Source organism: Carassius auratus, unplaced genomic scaffold, assembly GCF_003368295.1.
Source record: "Carassius auratus strain Wakin unplaced genomic scaffold, ASM336829v1 scaf_tig00215912, whole genome shotgun sequence".
In the NCBI taxonomy this organism is placed as follows: Eukaryota; Metazoa; Chordata; class Actinopteri; order Cypriniformes; family Cyprinidae; genus Carassius; species Carassius auratus.
In genome coordinates, this window is record NW_020528306.1 from 1,434,462 (window position 1) to 1,457,990 (window position 23,529).

Sequence of the window (23,529 nt, forward strand, 5' to 3'; positions counted from 1 at the left end):
AAAAGCCTCCCAGCCAAACGGGAGGGCATCCACGATTCATACTTGAATTTCCAGTCCAGAAAGGGTCTGGGAGTTCATTTAAACCTCTTTTTTTTTGTGTAATAATTGTTCACCAATTCATGAACTGATTTATCAAGATTTAAAAAATGAAAGCCTAAAGGAGATTTTCCAATGCTGAAGAACTCCAGAAAATTACTGCTAAATTCAAATGGAAATAAAAAGAACTAAAATAAATTTTTATACACCACATGACCAATTCATTTAGGGGGAACAGCTTATTGATTGCTCTTCACATTTATTCATAAAAAAGGAAATAATTTTACCCTTTATTTTATTAAGATAATGCTCTCATAATGATTAAAACAACTAAACAAATGGCAGCAAGTTCAGCATTCAAGAACTGAAAACTGGTGTACATTAACAATCAAAAAAGCAACAGAGCAGTATTATATTCATATTAATGTGATAAAAGCTGGATGAAGCACATTAAACATAAAGAACGCAGGTCCAACTCAACAGGTCTCATTTAGTAAATTAAGCTGCATGTACATACCATTTGGTCAGGCTTTATTCGGGACAAATATAAAAATTATTCTGACACTTACTTTTAATTATTATGTGATCGTGGTCCAAGGGTAAAGTAGCTCAGAAATGCAGTTTGGAATAAATCTTAAACGCTTACCAAGGAAACTGCAGATTTGTCTCTCAGATGTTCCGAGAGCTATAAATGGCTGCTTAGTTACACACCCTGGAATTTGAATAGGAATGATTTCAAACAATGTAAAATACTTCCTGAGGAATGGAAATATTAGAAGCTCTATTAAAAGAATCAAAGGGTTTAGAAAATGAGATACATACCTCACAATTTTTTCAATGCACTCAATGCAAAAATTCTTATTGTATCATTATTGTTATGTCTTATATTGCGTTTTTTGCAGACAGGTGGGAAACATCAGTCTTTCAAACTCATGAAAAAGAAAGCAATGCCTGAATTCAGCACAGCTGGAAAACAGGATATGTGTGACAACTGTCCTTTTTCTCACTCAGACAGAAACGCTCCATATACATCCTGGAATGCAGCTTCATTTACATTTTGAATTAGTGAATATAAATTGATTTTTGTGCTTTGCAAACAATAAAACGTGCGGGTATGGGTAGAGCAATGCACATAACATATTACGCCTTGCATATGATTATTCATCTTGATAAATACCAATAAGACTTTCTTATCCTGAGAAAGAATATACCATTTGATTAGTACAGAAGGAAGTTAGCTTACAAACGAAAAGACATCGTGACATTTCATTTTTGGTATAGTATTTCAGACTAATACAATAGACAGTACATGCACATGTGCTGCTAATCTGAATGTAGTGTTTACTACAGTATCATACTGTTGGTAAGCAGCACTAATGGCTCAACGGGTTACTTAAGCTTATTGCTGACCTCCCTATTTAATATGTAGTATTTCAAGCCAAGATCCATCACAGTCGTAACATAACGTGCCCCGATGAGCTTTCAAAACAGTCCTGTAAAAAAAAAGTTGAACCACTGACTGTGTGTGTGCTATAGTGAATAACTCCTATTAGTGTACTATTCTCCACCACTGAAATGCTTCTCCATTTAAGTGTTTCAATTAGGCACTGCTATGTGCAATCTGCACGTCTCGCTCTTAAAAAATGAGTTCCATTGTTGCACGGCTGTGAATTAAGGTGAAGAACTTGCTCCAAATATCCATCTTGAAGCAAGAACTCAGGGTGGTGGAAGGCACAGGGTCGCAAGGGGGTCCAAGCTGTTCCTTAAGACTGATTACAAATCCACAGTCTCAGATCATCCACACTAAGAATTAGTAACAAGATGTAGTCTGTAGTGTTAAGTCACTTGACAGTGAGTTGAAGCATTATTGAGGCAAATGGATTCTGCATTAGTGGCTCCACTGTAGAGGATTTTCTTTGACATATCGATGCCATTTCTGCATACGGTAACTGAACTGGGATCAGTTTAATATGACTCTGTGCTAGGATTAGGCTTAGGTGATATGGTGGGACATTGCATTCAGGGTAGTTGGTGATCATCTGTTGCATTGGTTTGATAATTCATAAAAGTACATGTGCTCAGGTCTCAAAATACTTGTAGATAGAGGTGACGTAAGTCATAACACTCTGCCAGTCTGGTCTTTCTGTATGGACCATGTCATTGATGTCCTGAAAGAGAAAGAGAGAGAGTTAGAGTGAAAATGAAGGTGTGTTTGACAGAGGTGCATTATATCACTTAACTAAAAAAAAATTCATAGAGATTTGTGTCATTTTAATAAACTACCATTCAAGAAGTCTGAGGTCAATAATTTAAAAAAAAAAATTGTATTCAGCAAGGAATTAAGCAATTGATTAAAAGTGACAGTAACAATTTCTATTTTTAATAAAAGCTGTTCTTTTGAACATTAAAAATAAAAGGAAATGCTTCTTAGGCATCAAATCAGCATGTTAGAATGATTCAGAAAGATCATGTGACACTGAAGAATGAAATTTTAGCTTTGTTATCGTAGAAATAAATATGAAAATATATTACAGTAAAAACAGTTTTAAATTGTAGTAATATTTTAAATAACAATATTAATATTTTCACTATTTTTTTTTTAAAAAAAGATGCAGCCTTAGTGAGGATGACAGACTTAAAAAACAACAAAACCAACATTTGTGGACATCAATAGAGTGCATTAGATCTGCATTAGGTCTTTGTGCATGTTGTTTCAGTGCAAACCGGAGCTCCTGAACATGCTTATGTGTGTGCATGCTACAGACTTGCTGCATCAGCTGGCCTGAATGAGCTGCTGTGCAAAATAGCCATTTAAAACCTCTTACCAGTGTGGACTTGATTCCCACACTTTCTGCTGCTTGGAAGGCCAGGCTGAAATTCCGTCTCTGAAAACGCACATAAATAGAGATTAATGCCAACTAATAAACCAAGATTAACCTTAAAAAAAAAAAAAAAAACTCAGACTTGAAAAACTGTTATATAAAATAAATGCCACTTGGCTTTGCCATGAACATTATGCAGAACTCAGTAGTGTACTTGCCTTGTCCTGACTGCCGAGCTCTTGATAGGGAATGTGAGCAGGCAGGTATGTGTGAAGGACAGCGCAGAAGGCCAGTCCATCATTCCAGCTGCTGCTGAAGTTGGTGATGTCTATGTTCTGCGTAACAAACAAACAAAAAAATGACATACTACATATAAGCCTGCTAGACTTTGCATTAGCAATAACAAAAAAATTCAGTATTATGAAAATAAAGCTACAGTTCATTTAAAACCACATTAGAGAGGGATTCAACATGATACACCAGGTTTAAGTCATTGCAATTCAGTATGGCACATTCAATGGAACATAACCCCACCATGCAAAATCTACTCTTCTTCCTGTGGTATTAAATAAAGAAGATTTCCGGTTCATAGCTTCGCCCACAACCTCCTTTTGTGTGCAAACTAAGAGCAAACTATTATGTTTCAGATCCATTTCTACAAATGTTTTGACTTCCACTTTTCACCGAAATGTGTGGCAGAAGAGCAGAGAGACTTCATTCTTTAGGGATGAGCAGAGAGTGCTGAAAGGAATTAAGCAGCTTTTTTGTTCCTGTGTTATTTTGACGCTTGAATCTAATACAAAAACATCAAGCCATTTCTCTTCCGTTCAACTGTGATAACCATCAGTTGTGATCACAGATCATAGTTTCACATGTGGGTAAAGTCTTGGTGGTTAAAACAACCAGAAACAGGAGGGGAGAAAAACTACTTCTTAAAATATGTGCAAACAAGCAAGGTAACTGAACTTTTAGCTGCATTTGTTTATAATGCATTTGACTTTTCACACTGTGTATCAGAAAGCTACTGAGGATGATGTATTTTAGAATGGAGGGGGAAAAAAAACTATTCACAAATCAATAAAAGATTGACTGGAGACTTTATGTTGCATAAGAAAATTTTTGTCATTTCTAAATAAAAGTGCCCTGATGATGCAAATGCCATGAATTTGTTCCCAGAAGTGCTGTTGACGACACTGTTTTGCATCAAGTAAGTGCATTTTAAAGTGCCCCGAGAAATCTAGCGGACTTCCTGGTGAGGATCTTGATAAATAGTGACTATGACAACCACACAAGCTTTTCTGGAAGAGATAGACCTTGTTTAAAAAGTAGAAAATAGCTTTTCACTGAAATCTGACTGGGAAAATGATGGATATAACAGGTATGACATGGTCCAGCATTACAGCTATTATTCTGTGGACAAAGATGACATCTGAGATTCGGCAAGAATAAAATAAAACAAGACGGTCCGACATGAAACTGACAGCAGCTAAAAAAAATAATAATAGGAGGACACTGGAAGAACACCACCATATATAAAATTCTAACATAATATAAAAATAAAATCTTCAGAATCAAATTCAAAGTAATCCATACTGTTAAAAAAATGTATTGCATGAATGCACTTTAAGTTGCTTTGGATAAAAGGGTCTGCTAAATGCATAAATGTAGATGTAAATCTAGCAATGTGCTTTTTATGGTATTTTTTAATTATTTTAATTATATTAAATAAGTATATTTTTTTAAATATAAGATTTTTTTATAAATAATATAACATATACATTTCTGCTTTATTTAAAACAAACCTGATAACCCTCGGTTTTCTTCTGACACCACCTCAGCAGTGCATTTCTTTTAGAACCACCATATTCACGAGCCAAAGCTGACAGAGGGTCTTTTCGCTCCTCTCTACATGGATAAACAAACCAAAAAAAAAGAGATTATTTTAGCAACCGTGTTATTACCAACTCAGGGGAAGCATTCCAGCATTTTAGATTCATATTATGGAATATCTTGAACTGGTCAAGGTGGATTTTCATTGATGGCGGTGATATTTATATGAGAATCAATACAAAAAATGTGTATGATACAGCATGTGTGTAGGTTGTAGGGCAGATGTGTACCGAAGGCGGCTGCGTGCTGTGGGGTTGACTGAGGCTGTGGGGGAAGAAGAAGAGGACAGGGACAGAGGAGGTGCAGCAGAGCCCATGGCTATCAGAGAGGAAGCCGGGCCTCCATCAGGAGCACTGATATCCCTCTTGGCCTCTTCACTGCTTCTCCGAGACACTAAACAGTGGGGAGAGAAAAAGTTTGATTATCTTTTGGGTAACAGTAGTCCTAATCTTTTGGTGTACTTTAGCTGGAAAAAAAAAAAAAAAATTCATAGCCGTTATAAAAAGACATTAAAAGTCACATTCAGAAATTGTGAAATTTAAGAACGGATTAGATTTACTATAATAATGTAACAATGTATAAGTTATAAAAATCCAATGTGTTGTCAGACTTTACGATGCATTATACCATTTATTAAAAAATTATAATGTAACTGAATTATTGTCAGAGCAAATGTTTTGCACTGAATGTTTTTTTTTTCTTTTGTGACATTATAAATGCAAAACTTTTGCATTCGATCAACTTAATGCATTCTTGCTGGATAAAAGTTAACGCCTTTCAAAAAAACCTCTTTATTTATACTTATGAATAAAATATTAAAGCACTGACTAGGAGTGCATTAGTTGAGAATTTATTATAAACATAGTGTCTGCATTAGTTAGATTTGAAATAGGTCTAAGCGTCACCCGTCTTTGTCGTGTCCATGTTTGAGACTCTCTGAAGAGCTGAAGCGGGACGGCTGCTGTTGGCTGCTCTTAGTAGATGCTCAGCTACAGACAGAGAAAGAGAGAGACATTGTGTCATAATCCAGATCTCAATATCAGTTATCAGTTCATCTGGGAGCTAAATATAGTTCTGGCTGTAATAGGAAATAACTCAATGAAAAAAAAAAAAGATAAATGTTGCAGTCTACAAACACACAATGCTAACTTGACAAATTGACCATAAATCATATGCCGTTACATGTATAATCAAAGGAACCAATCTAATAAAATGAAAGGAGGGGAAAAAGACTCATGATGACAATAGCTGTAAAAAGGTCAAGCTTTTACGTCAAGCAGCCGAACGTAAAAGCCCTATGCCCTCTCTCACATGTTCACAAACACACACTGCCTCCCTCTCCAGCATCAAAACTGTGAAAATGAGTGGGGAGGAGGCATTGAAACCAGAGTATTTTCGCATGAGTTATCACATCTGAGGTCACCATGAGCTCAGTGTTGCTTTTGCAGGGTCATAAACTTCTTGTGTCGGGAAAGCGGCCGTCTTTTACTAAGAAACCACCTCCTACCATCCATCCCATTACAACTTCTGGAAAATCTGGGTGCTATGATTCACATTATGCATTTTTGCTTTTGCAGTGGGTCATAACTAAATAAAAAAACGTGGTCATTCATCAGGTCAGGGAGCAGTGGCACAACAGGAGCGCCACATCTTTTGACTAACACATTTAAAAAAAAAAACATTATTATTAGAAAAGTGTTTTTTTCCTTTTTAAAAAAACAATTGCGTTACAAAGAATAATTCTGAATCAATGAAATATTTTAAGTCAGTGTTCAGAAAAACTGATATAACTACAAATAATGACCATTTGAAAGAGTGAAGGGGAAATGTTGAGGTGTTTGTTACCTGGCATGCTGATGTCTGTGTAACTGGGTCTTTTGTCGGTAAGGGAGGAGAGGGGCTTTGCAGCAGCCATAGAGCCAGTGATGGAGTGTCTCTGTAGGTGATTTACATAAACAGTAGTTAAATCATCTTAATATATCAGCTTGCACATTTTTTCATGTGTCTGATCTGAAAACAAAAGATAACTGTGACTGAAGGTGAGACAGGATTATGAAAGAAAGTCATAAAGAGAGAAATATCTCATAGAATCTACACCACTGAGACAGATTCATATCTTCATTTAAGAGCTCCATATGCGCTTTTCTGCACTACAGGAAACTGGAATAAGACTTAGCACCTGATCCTTATAAAAGGTCTCTTTCCCTTCATGACTTCTCGACAGATTACACATTCACGGCTGGATTGTGGTCAGCTTCTGTTAAATCCCATTGCTCTTTTCCCCTACATCAATCAAAAGAATGCAGCTAACCTCTCAGGAGAACATGACTTTAGATCTATTTCCTCTTTGTCTGCTGTCCTTACCTTATCTCTCTTTACCTCAGTAATTTTTTAACCTAATGATCTAATTGATTCCATGATGCGGTGATTAATTTAATTGCCCATTAGATCTGGAGAAATTTGCAGCGCTGCTTCAACACATATGCCAATGGTTCAACGCATCAAATGGTTCACCAAATTCTTTCAAAATGTGCAATAAGAAATGAAATGCCGCTGTGGGTTGCTCGGAGAGGAACAGTTCTTATTTGCCTTTATTTTCTGGTTGGCAAAATTGAGAAAAACAGACAACATTGTGTCTAAAATAACACAATATTAACTTCTTAATGAACTGTTGTATAAGGGCCGTTTCATAGTCAACGCGAGAAACGCGAGCAAGCAACGCGAGCGACGCGCTCCCTTTCATAGGGCCGTTTCATAGTCAACGCATCTGTACGCATACGCGTCCCCGAGGCTACACATCGTTACGCTTCGGCCGCCATTATGCGTCCAAATGTGTGGTCCTAGTTTTTGATACGCGACGCGCCGATTCACGCAATACTATGCGTTGTCGGTGGGGGCGACATTGCAAGTATTGTACATTAATTCAAGTATATTGTGTTTACAGAAGAAGGTTTGAATACAATGGCAGGCGAAGAGGAAAAATTATGCGAACTTCATCCACATTTATACGATAGTTCATCAGCAACAGAATACACTCCTCTTCAGCTGCCATTGTGATCTGAATATCATGCGACCCGACTCTACTAATATCACCCAACTCTACTACCCCCTGTTGCGTGAGCCGTGTATTGCATACACGCATCACCCGTGAAGCTTGCGAGACACAATCTCAAATGGGCTTTTTGCCCCATATCTTGAATTTTAGGGATACATGTCACATTATTCTACTAATGGTCAAAATGTTTTCATTTGTCCTTTAGTTAGCAAGCAAAGAGCTCAGCCTACTAGCTTAACACTAACCGGTTAAGTGAAGCTTTTCTGACTAGTTAGGAAGGGAGATGTTTAATTTTGATATCTTGTTCTTTGTGTTATAGTTAGTCTCTTAGCTTTCTAGTTTAGCATAGCACAAAATTAAGAATGCAATTTTGATAAGCTAGAAACAAAATTGTCACAACAAACTTATTTGTATTTTCAGTTAGTCCCCAGTTAACAAGTTAACACCTTATCCTACTAGCTTAGTATAGTGCAAAATGGTTAAGAATGCTTGTTTGATGAACTACAAAAAATTTAACATTTTCCTCTTCTGTTAGTCTTTGGTTAACAATCTAACAGCTTAGCTTACTAGCTTGGCATAGCAACAACTGCTTAAAGGGATAGTTCAAGAACGGGTCAATCTTTCATTCGTTATCTGGCTCGTCTCGGTGTTCATCTTCAGTTCTCTCTCCACAGCAGTTCAGTGAGTGTACTATTTGAGTAAATTAATTACTCCTGGATACTCTTCTTACGTGTTTGGAACGACATGAGGGTGAGTCATGACATAATTTTCCTTTTTGGGTGAACTATCCCTTTAAGAACTCTTTTGACCAGCTAGAAGAAAAATGTCACAACAAATTAAATATTTCCAGTGATGTGTTATTTTAGTTTACAAGCTAACAGCTTAGCCTACTGGCATGAGGTTAAATTGTTATGATAGCTCTTGTGATGAGCTAAAAAATGGAACATTTCTCTTTATTTGTGGGTTTAGTTGGCCTTCAGATAACTTAAGCCAAGTTGACAGCTTAGCTTACAGACCAAAACTCAGTTTCACAACCAGACAGAATCAGCAGTTGCGGTTGCACTAGGAATAAAATGTAAAAGGAAATGGAACCATCCCACAATGGACATTCCGTAGATATCATGAATGAGTCAATCCTGTGAGAAATGTCAAGAGGCCCAAAAGAGGCGGAAGTGCTGCTATCTAACAGGCTTCCAAGATTCAACAAGCAGGAAAAGAGCCAGAATGCTACTGTTTGACCTTCACAATGAAAATAAGTCGCTCTGCATCACTGTGAAGATGTGTTATGTGTCACTGTGTAACTCTGAGATACCTGCATGGGTGAGACAGCAGCAGCAGGTGGGGTCTTCATAGGGCTGGGACTGAGAGGTGTGCGAGGTAAAGGGGCGCTCGTAGTTGTGCTTGCAGCAGCAGCGGCTGCAGCAGCGACTGCACTAGCATTAGCTCCGGGACCTGAGACAACACCAAAACAGATTAAATCAACCTTTTGAGACCATAAAAGATGCTCCATAAATGACACGAAGATAAAACCAGCCATTTAACAATAAAAAAAAAAAAAAAAGAGGTACCCTGTGAGGCACTGTCAAAGCTTTTGATGAGGGTTTTAACGGTGGGTGATGGCTCGGAGGATGTGGAGGGGCGTCGACTCAGTCCCATGCCCTGCCTGAGCGCAGCCAGGTCCCTCTCAACAGCATTCATGTAGTTATATACACGTCCACGCTCCTCGTCCTGCCTTTAAGACAGTACAGAGTCAGATTTTAAACATGGATACTCCGTCTCCTCATAGGCAGGAAACTCTTTATTAAATTGAAATGATTATGTGACCCTCATCTGCTACACTGATTTAATTAAACTCAAACAAAGGGTCTCTCAGATCATTCCTGTAAAAATATGCCACCAAAACTGGCCCAAACAGTAGCATGTAATATAAGGTGTCTTCTAAGATAATCCAAAAATGTACTAGTTAAAAACAAGTAACTTTACCACCACCACCACCCAAAAAAAAAAAGAGGATCAAGTTTTGCTTGTCAAGCGTTTCACAGTCTGGCAGTATAACACTAACACTTACTTGCGGTTTTTAACTTCATCTAGTTCTTTGCTCAACTTCTCGTTCTTTTCTTGGGCTTCTTGTAGGCGGCGGCGTAGGTCACCGATCTCCTCTTGAGCTTCTGATTTGATGTCATTAGCAATGACCACAGCAGTCTGCAGATCTGCCTGGAACTGACGCCACTCTGCAGACTCTTCCTGGATATACGTGAATGCACAAGCACAGAGGCACAGGTTTAGTAAGAATAACTTAAGGCATACAGTAACCCACTTAAGACCACAGGCACCTAAACATGCTGAATTATCTCCCACTGGGATGATGCTAGATGTATAAAACAAACAAACAAACAAACAAACTGGCAGATAACCATAAGGACAGAAATTCTGACCAATTTTGACAAAGACAAAGGCCGGGACAGTAGTGGGTTAAGAAAAACATTAATTCATAAACATAAAAAGTGGTGAAATCCTCGGTAAGAAATTAAGATTGTCCTGCGGTTTTATCCTGACATTACACTCAAAATCTGAAAACATTCTTTCAAACGATTTCTTTTTATTCTCTCTGTGAAAGCTGGGTCCTCAGAAGACTTCATGAACCGCTGCCCCTGCCCTCACTCACCCTGAGTTTGCGGTGCAGTATCTTTATCTCTCTCTCCATGTCATGTTTCTGATCCTGAAGCTTTTTCATCGAATCTGCCGGGAGACCGGAAAGAGAGCAAGGGAGCATGTGAAATGAGGGCATACAGGGTTCACAAGGGGGACATAAAAGAAACACACTGTAGCAACAGTGATTATGTAATCTACTTCTTAATGTCACCTCAAAGGATAAAAGGTGACAAGTAAATAAAATACATTTTCTCTCCTTGGGATTTCCAATGATATTTGTGATCTGTAGCAGTCAAGTGATGGTTAAAAAAAATAAAAAAAACATTAATTCACTACTGCTTTGTACTAATAACACAGTAAGTAAACCACATTCTTGAGCAACTGGCACCACCATGTGGTTGCAGAAGGAAGATACACCAATTAGAGCCTCTTTTCATGTTGAACATAGCATGTACCTGGACCTCCAACAACCAGATTCACATTCTCTGATCCATTTTGCACAGTTGTTTTTTAATCAGTCTGCAGCTAAACAAAATCATCTTTATAAGGTAGCAGTGTTTCAGACAAAAATTAGGACTCCAACATCTACATTCCCAACAATTTCTTCTGTTTACTACTTTTCATGGACACTTTAAAACCCTGTCCAAAAAAATTGTATCATCTGTTTTACATTTACCTGCCCATAAATGGCTTGTAAAATTGAATGATTTGGTTGATTTTGACAGGCTCTTCAAATGCAAGTGGATCAGATTTCATTCTGCGACACTTTCTTGAACAGTTCAGCATAAAGTAAATTTGTTTAGGACAGGAACTCCCGATCCTGTGTCTGGAGATCTACTTTCCTGCAAAGTTTAGCTCCGACCAAATCAAATACACCTATACCAGCTAATCTTCATCTTCAGAAACACTTCATAATTACAAACAGGTGCATTACTGAACTCCTCAGGAAAGCAGATCTCCAGGTAGAGGATTGGGAATCCCTGGATAAACATTTGTACAGAATGTGGCAAATCAAACTCACTCTCTAGGTCTCTGATGATGAGGTTGTCATGAAGTTTGACGGCTCGGTGCTGCTCCACTTCATCTTCCAGCTCAAAAATGCTCTCCTTCATGTCCCCAATCTCCGTCTCCTTTTCCTGCAGGTCCTTACGCTGCTTCTCTAGAGCCCTCTTCTGTTCAGCTAACTCTTTCTGCACCTCGCTTTGGAAGTCCCTGTACTCGGAGTCAAGCTGGACATCCACAAACAGAAACAAGGAGTACTCAGATAGGCTCCTAACTAGTGTTGCTTTCATCAACGAACTTTATCACATGACGAAAATGAAACGAGATGCAACATAAATGCTGGTCATGTGACAATGACTATAATTAAATGTAAAATGCAATATTGTTGACGAATAAAATATTCTATACAAATATATTATAAGAGACAACAACGTTAAAACAAAACGTTCTAACGTTATTTTGTCTTAAGTCACGTTATTATTATTATTTTGCAGTATTTATGTTTCTTGTGTTTCACTTCAAGGGCTGCATCAGGTCACACTGCACAGATAAGATAACCTTGTTTGAAATGGGTTTAAATGGGCTAAAATTAATTACAATTTTGGTATTAATTTAGGTACTTATACTATATTGACTGGGTTAAATAGAATTGCATTACTAAAAAGAGACTAAAATACAATTTTCATTGAATAAAACTAGACTAATTGTAATCAGTTTTTGTCGACTAAAACCAGATGAAAATATTCATGGATAATTCTGACTAAAATAGGACTAAAATGATCAGACTTTTAGTTGATTGAAACTTGACTAGACTTCAAAGAGTATGAACATGACTAAAACTAATAAAAACTAAAACGACAGCTTCACACAAAGACTAGACTAAAATTAAAATTAAGTGCTTAAGCTCACCTTGTTCATGGAGTCCTGCAGACATGCCACCTCATTGCGAGCGTGGCTCAAATCGTCCTGTAGTTTGGCAGCTTTGGCTTCAGCTTCTTCCTTGTCCAGTCTAACCCCTTCCAGGAGCTGGTGGATGTCGCTCTTATCTCCGGCATTGTGGATGGAGTAAAGCTCTGCAACCTTTTGCCTCTCCTGCTCAAGTAACACCCGACAGCGGCTCAGCTCAGTCTGGTCGTTGCTGACCGCAGCTTTACACTCCTCCAGAACTGCCGCCATGCCGGCCCGCTCCTGCCTTTCCACCTCTAGAAGTCTCTCCATGTGATGGTTGCGCTCCTTCAGTGCTGCGATCACATTCTGAGCCTCTGCATTATCCTGCTCAGCCATTTTTAGAGTATTGCTCAGATGTTGCTGCACACCCAAGAGCTGCTCACGCTCAAAACTAGCATTTTCTGCAAGCTCCACGTAGCGTTGCTCCAGCTCCAGGTATCGGCCACTCTTGATGTCTTCGTCTACTGAGTAGGTCACACCGTGCTCGTCCAGGAGGGAGCAGAAGTACTCGATCTGACGGCCACAGTGCTCCAGTTTGTCACTCTGTTGGCAGAGGGAGTCCATAAGCAGGACCTTTTCCTCTCCCAGGCGTTCATTTTCACCATTTAGTTCCTGCGTGATCTGTTGCAGGTCACCCAGTTCCTGCAGAGTCGCTTGGAGCTCCTCAGCCGTGCTGTGTTGGTTCTCCTCCATCTGGTGAATGCGCTCTGTAAGGCACGCCACTGACACCTCGCTGGCGTTTCCGCTGCTCCCCTTCCGAGAGGAATTGCGACATGCTGGAGCGCCACCTTCAGACTCAGAGGACGATGAGGAGCCGCAGCCTGACGGGGCATCCAAAGCATCGTCACTGGAGGTCACCGCTTGGTAGACCTCACTGGACTCGCTGTCCAGGTTGTCCATTGAGCCACTTCGCTGGCCTCCCGTAAGGAGGTCCTCCATGGAGCCTGGTGCGGATCCCTCCACAGAGGAGGCCGCAGTAGCACAGTCTCCATGACCTCCAGTATCTCCAGTGGAGGCAAGTTCAGTACTGGCGGAGGGAAAGCCAAAGATTTGATTGATTTTCTCAGCCCCATCCAGTCTTTGCTCCAGGGAAAAGCCAAGAGCATTGAGGCGGTCCTTTAGCATACGGTTTTCATTCTTAAGCAGGTTGAGCTCCCCACGGATGGCCTGGTTCTGCTCTTGCAGGAGCAGCAACGTCGACTCTACATCTGCAGCTGTGATCACTGCAGCCGCCTCCCTCTCGGGTGGCCTCTCGTCCTCCTCCTCTTCCTAGGAGCAACATAACATCATGGTAAAGGCTTTTAATCTAAAGTAGTAGTTTTAGTATTATTTCACATTACAGATGCACCAACACTATTCACAGGTACTTGTCTCACCACGTAAATACTTAAACTCACCATCCACATCCTACCTTCCCCAAGTATGATTATATGGTTGACCAAATTATGACTATGACTTTTTAAAAACTATAGAGATATAATTTATTCAATCCAATATGGAGGCCCATTTTCACCTCAGAGTAAAAAAAAAAAATTATATAATTAAAACGTTAACTATGGCTTTACATTTCATAAAATGACTTTATCTCACAATGTGACTTGCATCCATTATTTTAATGAAAATAAAAAATACCTTTTTTATTTATTTCTTCTCTGAGGCAGAAATTGGATTCCATATCTATTGAATTGCTATAGAAAACAAAGCACGCATTGGATTACCTAAAAAAAAATATTTTATTTTGTTCAATGTATTTTGGAAAAAAATATTTTATTTTCAATTAGAGTAGTACTTAATTTAGTCTGAATTCATTTTTTTCCTGAATTGCCATGTTGCTGCTGAATTTACCACAGAACATTATTTAAAGTCTGAATTTAATTATAGTAAAATATTATGTTACAACCACAGTCTTGTTTTGTTCAGGTGTTTATTCATAAAAAAAAAAAAAAAACAGAATTATGTAGGACATAACATTATAATGTGAATTTGACCTAACCTCGGGCAGTCCCAGTTGAACCCTCATGTCCCTCAGCTCACCCCGTAGCTGATGGATTTCCACGTCTTTGCTCTTGGCCAGACCTAACAGATTTTTGACTTTGGCCTCCAGGGCCACTTTATCACTTAGCTGTCCGTCAGACTTTGATTTGCTCATGCGGCTCTCCGAGTCTGAGGTTTGGGCCAGTCCACGGGAATGCCTGGGCTGGGCTCGATCAGAAGCACCAGTGGATGACTGCTTCTTACTGCTGGAGTTTCTTGAGTTTCGCAAACGATCACGTGAGGAGTTCGACTCCTTGGAGGCCGTGGATGATGCCCGTTTGCCAGATGGACCTTGTGGAGAAATAATGTCAAATACGAGAACAAATAAACAAAACACTTCCCCTCCAAATGCTGATACTTCAGTAGTCTAGACAATGTTAAATAGTTATTTGGTTATTGGTTAAATTAAACGAAACTTTGAAATACCTGAGTTGGTCTTGATCTTTGTGTCAAGGTTATTAGTGTTTGTTCCACAGGACGTTGATTGAGTAGAGGTTGACTTCTTGCCCTTGGCAGCACTGCTGTTTGTCCCTGCACTGCTCCCAGCCATAGCAGCTAGAAGATCATCACTACTTTTGACCTGGTGAATCAAAGATCAACAATTCAACAGAAAAGCAACAATAACTGAGTGACTTAGATATTAGTTTAAATTGTTGATCTGCACAAGAGAATGATGTTACCTTGGAGAGCGGAGCTGTGGTAGGGCTCTTTACAGCACTTTTGCCAGCAGAGTTTCCAGCTATCACTGTGTCACCTTTACTTCCTCCACTTGCTGCCTTATTCCCCACTGGCCTTCCTGCTTTCTTCATACTGCGCTCGCTCCTGGTGATGCATCTACCCCTGAGTCTGTAAAGATGAAGAGAACACAAGTTACAATTTATGGATTCTGTGACTAATTTGAACTAAATTAACTGAATGCATAACCATACTGAAATCATAAAAAAATAGATATAAATAAAAGGCTGAAATTCTTGGAAGTAGTATTGGCGTATGAATAAGACGCAGTGAAGCAGTAATTTTAAAATATAACATTTGAAAATCTTGTGCCAGCCAAATCAATTTTGCCAGAAATAACCAACATTTAAAAAGGCAAAACAAGATATTACATCACAAAGAGGACACTCATGACTGTCAGGAAGTCTTTTTTGGTTCATAAATGATGTTATATTAATATTAATTATATTATTAATTATATTACCCTAGAAATACATTAAAAACTTGCTATTTTTAAAAACAATTTACATTGAATTCTTTTTTAAACATGTTTAATGATATCAATAGTCTATTACAATAAGAAAAGGAAACTAAATAAAATAACCTATAATATATGTTTTTATATCTTTAAAAAAAAAATCCCTAAAACTATTTTAAATATTACATATCTCAAAACTTTTCAGAAAGTTTTATAAATGTTTTTCAGTACATTTGACAAATATTAATACACAGAAATAAAAAAAGATTAATTTGCATCTGGGACATTTTAAGCATTTTAAGATTTTTATGTAAATTCTAGATGATCTATAATGTGGATTAAGATTTACTGTTTTTTTATTGTTATTATTCTTGAAAAGTGAAAAAGAAAAAAAATAGAAAGAAAAGAAAGACGGTTTAAAAGTCTTGGAAGTTTTCAGAAGGAAATTGAGTCCATTTCTGTTCACTTCCACCTGGGGGCAGAAGGTACTAAAATAACAGCTGAAGAGCAGTTGAACCACTGGGTTAAAGGCTAAAAGCAAAGAACATGTCTTTCCCAAGGCAAGTTTAGCAGAAACAGCATGTGGGCAAATCTAACATGATGCTGACTTTTCACTGAAGCTCTGATTGACTGTAATGACAAGGATGCGGCTCACATTCTCCTAGTGTATAAAAAAGCAACTGAACTAGGCGTATCACCATGAGTTCATACAAGAGCTTGCCGTCTGTCTGCTGGGGTGTTGCTCTCTACTGTTTATGCTGCTGAAAAACAGTGCCTTAAAAGGCAGCAAAATCCTGGATGTGTTCAAGACAGGATCAACAAAACAATACCAGAGCTGCCCATCTGCACAACAGGAAAACCTTCAACTTATTTTATCACTTTATATTTTATAGACAAATTCCAACTGAAGGGTGAAAGCATGAGATCAGACTCGTGCGGTTCAAAGAAACAGATTGCAAGTAATGAGAGGGCAACAAGCTAGGCTAATAATTCTGGGCATCGCACACTAATAGTGCCTGGAGATCAGAGCTATTAGATTCTATCATGGAAAGAACATCTGAAGAGCATTAATGGAGCCTCATTAGATCTTCGGAGCAAACCACACCACAAACAAATGGCACAAATAGGTCACAGCACAACAAAGGACACAACATTCATGAAAACTGAAGTTCATCCATAAATTCTGTTATCATTTACTAACCCTCATGTAGCTTCAAAACCATATGCCTTTATGGTGTAGAGTACAAAATAAACTCAGAAAACTGTACTGTTGTTCGCTCTTTTCCATGCAGTTGTAATGGAGTCTGATGATTTCAAGTGTAATGAATAGTTTAATGAAACGTTTTCAATTAATCTGCTGAACTGATTCTTTCACTCACTCAACAATGATTTGGTAAAGGCATTTAAAAGCCAATTCAGTGATTGCAACAGGTACATTGAAAACAAGACAATAATTGTTTATTTTTCCATGTTTTTTACATGCCACCTTTCCATTAAAAATGGTTTAGAATACTGAGAATAGTGGGATTATTCTGTCGTATTGTAGCAGTATATCATGGTATACTATATTAGCCCGCTTTAAAAAGCAAGACTTCTGAAAGCCTGCAAATACAAAAGCATCTTGAAGCAATAACAGTTCAGTGAATCAGTGAATAATGACTTCGATTTCAATCTGCTTGTCACATAAAGCTTTCATATGGCTTCCAAATACTTGAAGAAGCATCATAAAAGTGCAATATATTCTGTCCTTTATGAATCTCAAAAACTCGTCCTCATCCACTGTAAGAGCTTAAAAAAAAAGAGCAGTCTTCAAAATATCTTCTTACGTGTTCTGCAGAATAAATAGTCATACAGATTAAGAATAACATGAGTATGACTAAATGATGACTGAACTTCAATATAATAATAATAATATGCAAAATTACCCAACAACTTTTAATTTTGAGCAAAAACTGAAAAAGAGAAAATAGGTTTCGTTTTGCCAAATAGACAGTATTTTCCGATATGTGTTGGACAGATATTATGAATCACGACTTCCAAATTTCTAACCCAGTCCTCTGGACTTGTTTCTGGACGGTGGAAATCTTTCCAGATCATTCATTTAATAGATCCCAATTGTCCTCTCGAGCCTGCTCTTAGGAAGGCAAAGGGCCCGTTCCTCCTGTCTCTCAATGGAAGAGAAAATAAGGCCTAATATCTTACAGCTGTTGTGAGGCAGGGGGTGGGGGTACGTGGGAGAATGTTTGCTCATTTCCAATCTACAGACCCCCCAATGGAAAAAAACTTCAGCACACATTCCCTTAAAGGGAGAGGCTTGGAGCATGACGCCAGGACAGATCTTCTTCAGAACCATCCTGAAAGAAACACTGCATGAGTCTCCCAGAAGTGATAACTAAACACACAAACATAAATAGCTTATGTGAATTAAAACATTTATTGGTAAATAAATGCAAAATACATACAATTAATAACAAACATGCCCAATATTGCAACAAAAAAATATACATAGAAATACACTGCATACGAACTACATGCATAAAAAACTTTTTATATTAAGTGTAGTCCTGACATGCATCCAAAATGAGCTGGGATGAAGTCAATCAAAACACTTGTCCTGGCATACAAGAAAATTAACAGACAATCATCTACTCACCTTTTAGACCCATATCAAATGTGACTTCTCACACCCTTCACATGACAACAAGACTAAGCACTTCACTGTTTCCACACCCAGCTTCCACTACAGAACGGTAGTATCCCACCCTATCTTCAGGCACTGAATTAAGACTCACTTCTTTTAACAATAACTGGATTAATTGTGACCGAGGGAAAATACTGTGTTGACTTGTTGATGCATTTTATTTGCATTAGTTCATCCTTTTTTCTCAGCAGTTAATTTCCTGAAGTACATGCTTGCCATCTGTTGACCACGGCGGTATCACACATGTGAAACTAAAGCACATTGCACAGGCTGCACATAGATAAAGTGATGTGGGGATTTAAATAAAATAAAGATGAATGTTAAACATGCATTTAACTATGTATGATTTTTTAAAGTCAGCATTAAAAATCTAATTTTTTTCCACATCGTGAGGTATGTGTGAGTAAAACGGCTTATCAAACAAGAAAAGACTTAACTTTGCCCATCAGGAATGGTGATTTAAAAAACTTGCCCATTGTGACTAGAATGAATGAACATCTACCACCAGCTGAATGTGGGTACTGTGAGTACTGTTCAAAAGTTTGGGATCAGTAAAGTTTTTTCTAAAAAGAGTATCTTAAGAAAAAAATCTCTTTAAAAAAGGCCCGAGTGCTGATACAGTATGGCTCCCAAATTGGAGCATTAAGAAGTGCTGACAGAGACTCAACACTAACACTATCCAGCACCATGCCCTTAAATATGAGTCATGGGAGAGACGTTCACACACATATACAGAGAAACAGATGCCCGGTTTCACACTCCTCTGTAGAGTGTATCACATTCTGATAGCAAAATACATCTATCAACTGGTAGGCCAAGGCTTCAAGGCCTCAATGCAAAAAAGGAAACATATGTGCAGCTAGAGTTTTTTTCCTACGCTCTCTTTACCTCTTGACCGTGACTTTGTTTGCTGTCAGGAACGTGCAGGATGAGGTCACATTATGAGGTGTGTGCACTGCATGCATGTGTAACGCTCACACATGACTTATTACTACAGTGAGGTCATCATAACACTGTTGACCCTGCCTAATTAAAAAGACACACATGACATGAACTGAGACTCCTCACTCTTCTGAATAATAACCGGGTTTTGATACCCAACTCGGATAATTACATTTGCCTTGATTTACATAAAAAACAGTTTCGGCCCTTTAGAAACTAGGCACTCTCAGCCAAACTGGACAATAAAAGGTGTCAATGTGCTGAGAATGGACTCCTATGTCTATTTTTGTTTGGATTCTTTGTTCTTTCTCTTTGGAAATGCATGTCTCAGTGGAGTACGTGATGGGAGTAAATGGGATGGCACTATTTGTTTAGTGCACTTCATCAGAGCGCGATGGGGGTCCTGGAGTCCTGCCCGGTGTGGTCAGACCGATTGTGTTTGGGTAGCCTCTTGGAAAAAGTGAGGGGGAATATGCTGTGGTGCTTAATGTGGTGAAGAGTCAAAATAATAAACAATATTTTTATTCTGTGAGTCACTGATGCTAGTACTTCAAAGCAGAAAAAAAAATCACATTCACATTTTTTTAAGAAATGTATTAAGCCTTGTTTGACTGCCCCAAAAAACTCGCTGAACAAAAATCCTGCCCCTCATGAATATTAAACGTGAAACACAAATGACAAGAGGTTCCCTGGATGCTGTATCTCTCAAGTTTCACAACTGTCCGTAAAATACAATGGAAATGACTATTTGTTCTTAGTTCTACTAGAGAACTTGCTTTCACTGTTTTGAATGGCTGTGATTCAGCAGCATTTTTTGCTTTTAGTGTGAACAGACTGATTATTGTCCAGTATAGCGTAATTTTAAGCAAAATTTGCATTTCCAGATAGCATTTTGAGCACTGCTGAGGAAATTCTCAAACAGCTCTTATTGGTCATTGTGTTTACACGCTTAACAGATATGCCTGTGATTGGCTACAATGATCATCACTTCATGCTCTTCACTGAGCGCTTGCACACAGTGACAGGAGCTTTAGAAAGCCACGTCTATCAGTGGCTCCATCTATGAGCAGCTACATTAGGGATCCGCTGATTGATGCTGCTTTCAAACTCCTCCCACTGTGAAAACTGATTGGTCCAAAACCCTGCTCAACATCACAGTACAGTACAACAACAAATATGTCTTTCACTGTTCTGATAGCTTGTCATTGTGTTATGTTTCAGGGCTTTTTCGTTTTTAGTGCTAACAAAATTTTTTGCTAAAGTAGTCACCTAAAAATTACAAAAAAAAATTAGTTACATCATGTCTGGTTAGGACTGCTTCCATTTCAGAAGTTTGAGGTCTGGTCTGGTAAGGTCTGGTAAGGTTCTTTTAATAGTTTTTATTTATTTCTGTATTTTTAAATTCTCTTATGCTCATGAATGCTGCATTTACTTGATAAAAAATACACAGTAAAAACAGAAATATTGTGAAATATTATTACAATTTAAAATAACTGTTTTCTACTTAAATATTTTTAAAAATATACTTTATTCCTGAATTTCAGCTGCCATTGCTCCAGTCTTCAGAAATAATTCTAATATGCTGATTTGATTTGATCTAATATGCTGAAACATTTCTGATTATTATCAAAGCTAAAAACAGTTTTGCTTCTTATTGTAAAAACCTATTACTGTCATGTTTTTTCAGGATGAATAAAGTTTAAAAGGACAGCTTTTATTTGAAATATAAATATTTTGTAACATTATAGATGTATTTACAGTCACTTTTAAATTGAATGTGCCCTTAGCCCCTTACTGCATAAAAGTATTATACTGGTGAGCATATATTACATTTAATTTATATCTTAATAGTTTAAAACTTCTGAACAGTGAAGTACAATATAATTATTTTTATAAAAAATAAAACGGAGATAATTTATTGACAGTTCAGCCCTTGTAATACCACTTAAATTTGTATCCAATATGCTACTCCAGCTGCATCTGAACAACATCTTGCTCCATCAAAACACATCTGCAAATCACACATCTGTTGGCAATCTTCAAACGCATTAAAATTAGTGAGCCCTTCCTTTAGTTGTGTTAGCATCCAAAATGCCAAACATTTCAAATTCATATTCACAGATATTTCTGGAAAAGAAGTAACAAGAGGGCCACCTTTTTCCCCACACACACTTTGAATCATCTCAGCAGGACTTGAGTATTTCTATACGTGAAGCCATACACTCCTCGCAACAGAAACCCTGCCTCTGCTTCAGCTCTAGGAATGCGTTTTGTTTGAAAGCCTTTTTGGTGGTTTATTAGATCTTGAGGATGGCCTCCAAGAACTTTTTCGCTAGGGATGACTGTCCTGCTGAAGCCAAGGATCGCGAGCAGGCCAAACAGGCTGTAACTCTTATTGCATAAGTCCTGTTCCCTGAACACTGCATTTGTGATAAATAGTTTAAGACCATTTTTCCACAAACAGAAAAAGGAGAAAGTAAAGGAAAATGTCTTGCTCTGCATCAAAATCGCTCTGAGGTTTTTTTTTTTTTACCTCAACACGTCTAGAAGCTCCTGATTTTATTCTGGCCTTTTTCACACAGTCTGCATCAATTAATCTAAGAATATATGTAAACAGACAGTCTGTTTCCAACTACGACAATTAATCCTCTGGTGGTTTTCTGTCATTTTAGACAGAAGAAAAAAAATAAATTACATTTTGAATTTAACTTTTTTTATTATTATTATTATTGTAAAGGTACAAATCTTGGTGACTTGGCACTTGCAATATGAACATATAATCGTGGATTGATTGGAAAAGACAAAATGGTATTAAAAAAGTAATCTGTGAACTCTGATACAGGAAATACAGTCTCCCAAATCCATAAAATGGACAAGATCCTAATTTGACACATGACTGTGTGTGTCGAAACATAAGGAGCAGCCTACCTAGACAGCATTCCTGACCATCCCAGACAAACGTGTAGTAGCAAAAAAGCTCCCTAGGTAAGCAGCTAACTAGGTTTTGAAACTACCTGTATGTTTATTAAATAAAGAGAATTAGTGTTTTAAATCAGAAGGAAACTACTTATAGTAGAAACATTTCAGTGTACTTTTAGCTAGAACCCATAATTTATTTCTCAGGTGACGTTAACGTTAACTTAATCAGATATTGATTGACATGAGTGACCTATCAGGGTTTGACTGTCCAGTTCGCGACCTAACAACCATCTCAAAGTTACAATGTTCATAATAACATGAAAAACACAAAATCCGACTAAACACAAAAATATCACCAATTTACGCACTCTGCGACATGGTCTTTCATCACTCCAGTGTTTGTCACAGCGCGGTTGTGAGTTTACAGGCTAACCGCTAATGCTAACAGGATGTGCTACTTGAGCAGGATGCGAGGTGAAATAAATGTCTCATTTATTACCTTGGCTCCCTCCTTTCGGTCTGTATAAGCGCCCGTCAGGGTAGGCGACCTCATGGGTCGTATTCAAAAGTAGATAACAATGGGTTTTCCGGAGTTTTAGGTGGTGTGGCATCGTTTCTGAGCGGCAGATAGCCGTCTCATGCTACACTGACGGCTGGCCACTGTGCAAACAGCGTAACTGACAGACTACAGACAAACACACAGTCGATCACATCACCGCTCGCTCGCTCTGCGCCCGCCTACCACATGTTTCCACAGTACAGCTGTGTGTGCAGCATCAAATATTCATTATGTTAGCTGAAAACAACAACTTTTTTATTAATATTAGAATTAAATGTATTTTAAAAGCGTATAGCGAGTTATAATTTAAAATATGTTTTAAAACTAACGTTACCTGTATTAACGTGTCATACATTTTAAAATCTACAGTATGCCTAGTAGTCTATGAGTTATGCACGCAGATTATAAAACTGATGAAAAACGATCCTCCTCTAGCCAATCTCGAGTCTTTCATCTTTATTAATCTGACTGGTTTCTTAAATTGTCTGTCGTTGCGCTGTCCAAAGATTGTAAATCAGAATATAGCACATTAAAAAGCCTTACTGGGTTTCTACATGTCTGAAAGTGAAATGGACTTTAGTCTAATGAGGTAGGAAACGCGGTTTTTTTTTTTTTTACTCTTCTTTTCGATCAAAAGTCACTGAAAGTCACCTTTCAAACGTTTGAGGTCAATGGGATTTTTATTTTATTTTTAATAATCCAAATGATTACTTGAACTTGCCTGTGAATATATTTATAATGTTACCAAAGTTCTAAACAGCAGTGAACATTTTTTAA

At 37.9% G+C, this 23,529-nt stretch overlaps 1 protein-coding gene across 1 annotated transcript; it reads right to left on the bottom strand.

Moving 5' to 3' along the window:
* Positions 1-550: 550 nt before the first annotated feature.
* LOC113096384 (cytospin-A-like) lies at positions 551-22,888 on the bottom strand. The gene is made up of 17 exons (XM_026261761.1): positions 22,693-22,888; positions 15,120-15,285; positions 14,866-15,019; positions 14,399-14,730; positions 12,367-13,674; positions 11,477-11,684; positions 10,469-10,542; positions 9,872-10,047; positions 9,372-9,535; positions 9,116-9,255; positions 6,594-6,684; positions 5,654-5,737; positions 4,979-5,141; positions 4,661-4,763; positions 3,077-3,193; positions 2,862-2,921; positions 551-2,204 (listed from the first exon to the last, which is right to left on the bottom strand). The coding sequence occupies exons 2-17, from the start codon at positions 15,246-15,248 to the stop codon at positions 2,115-2,117; spliced, it is 3,393 nt and encodes a 1,130-aa protein (XP_026117546.1). The 5' UTR covers positions 15,249-15,285; positions 22,693-22,888; the 3' UTR covers positions 551-2,114.
* Between the last annotated feature and the right edge of the window lie 641 nt (positions 22,889-23,529).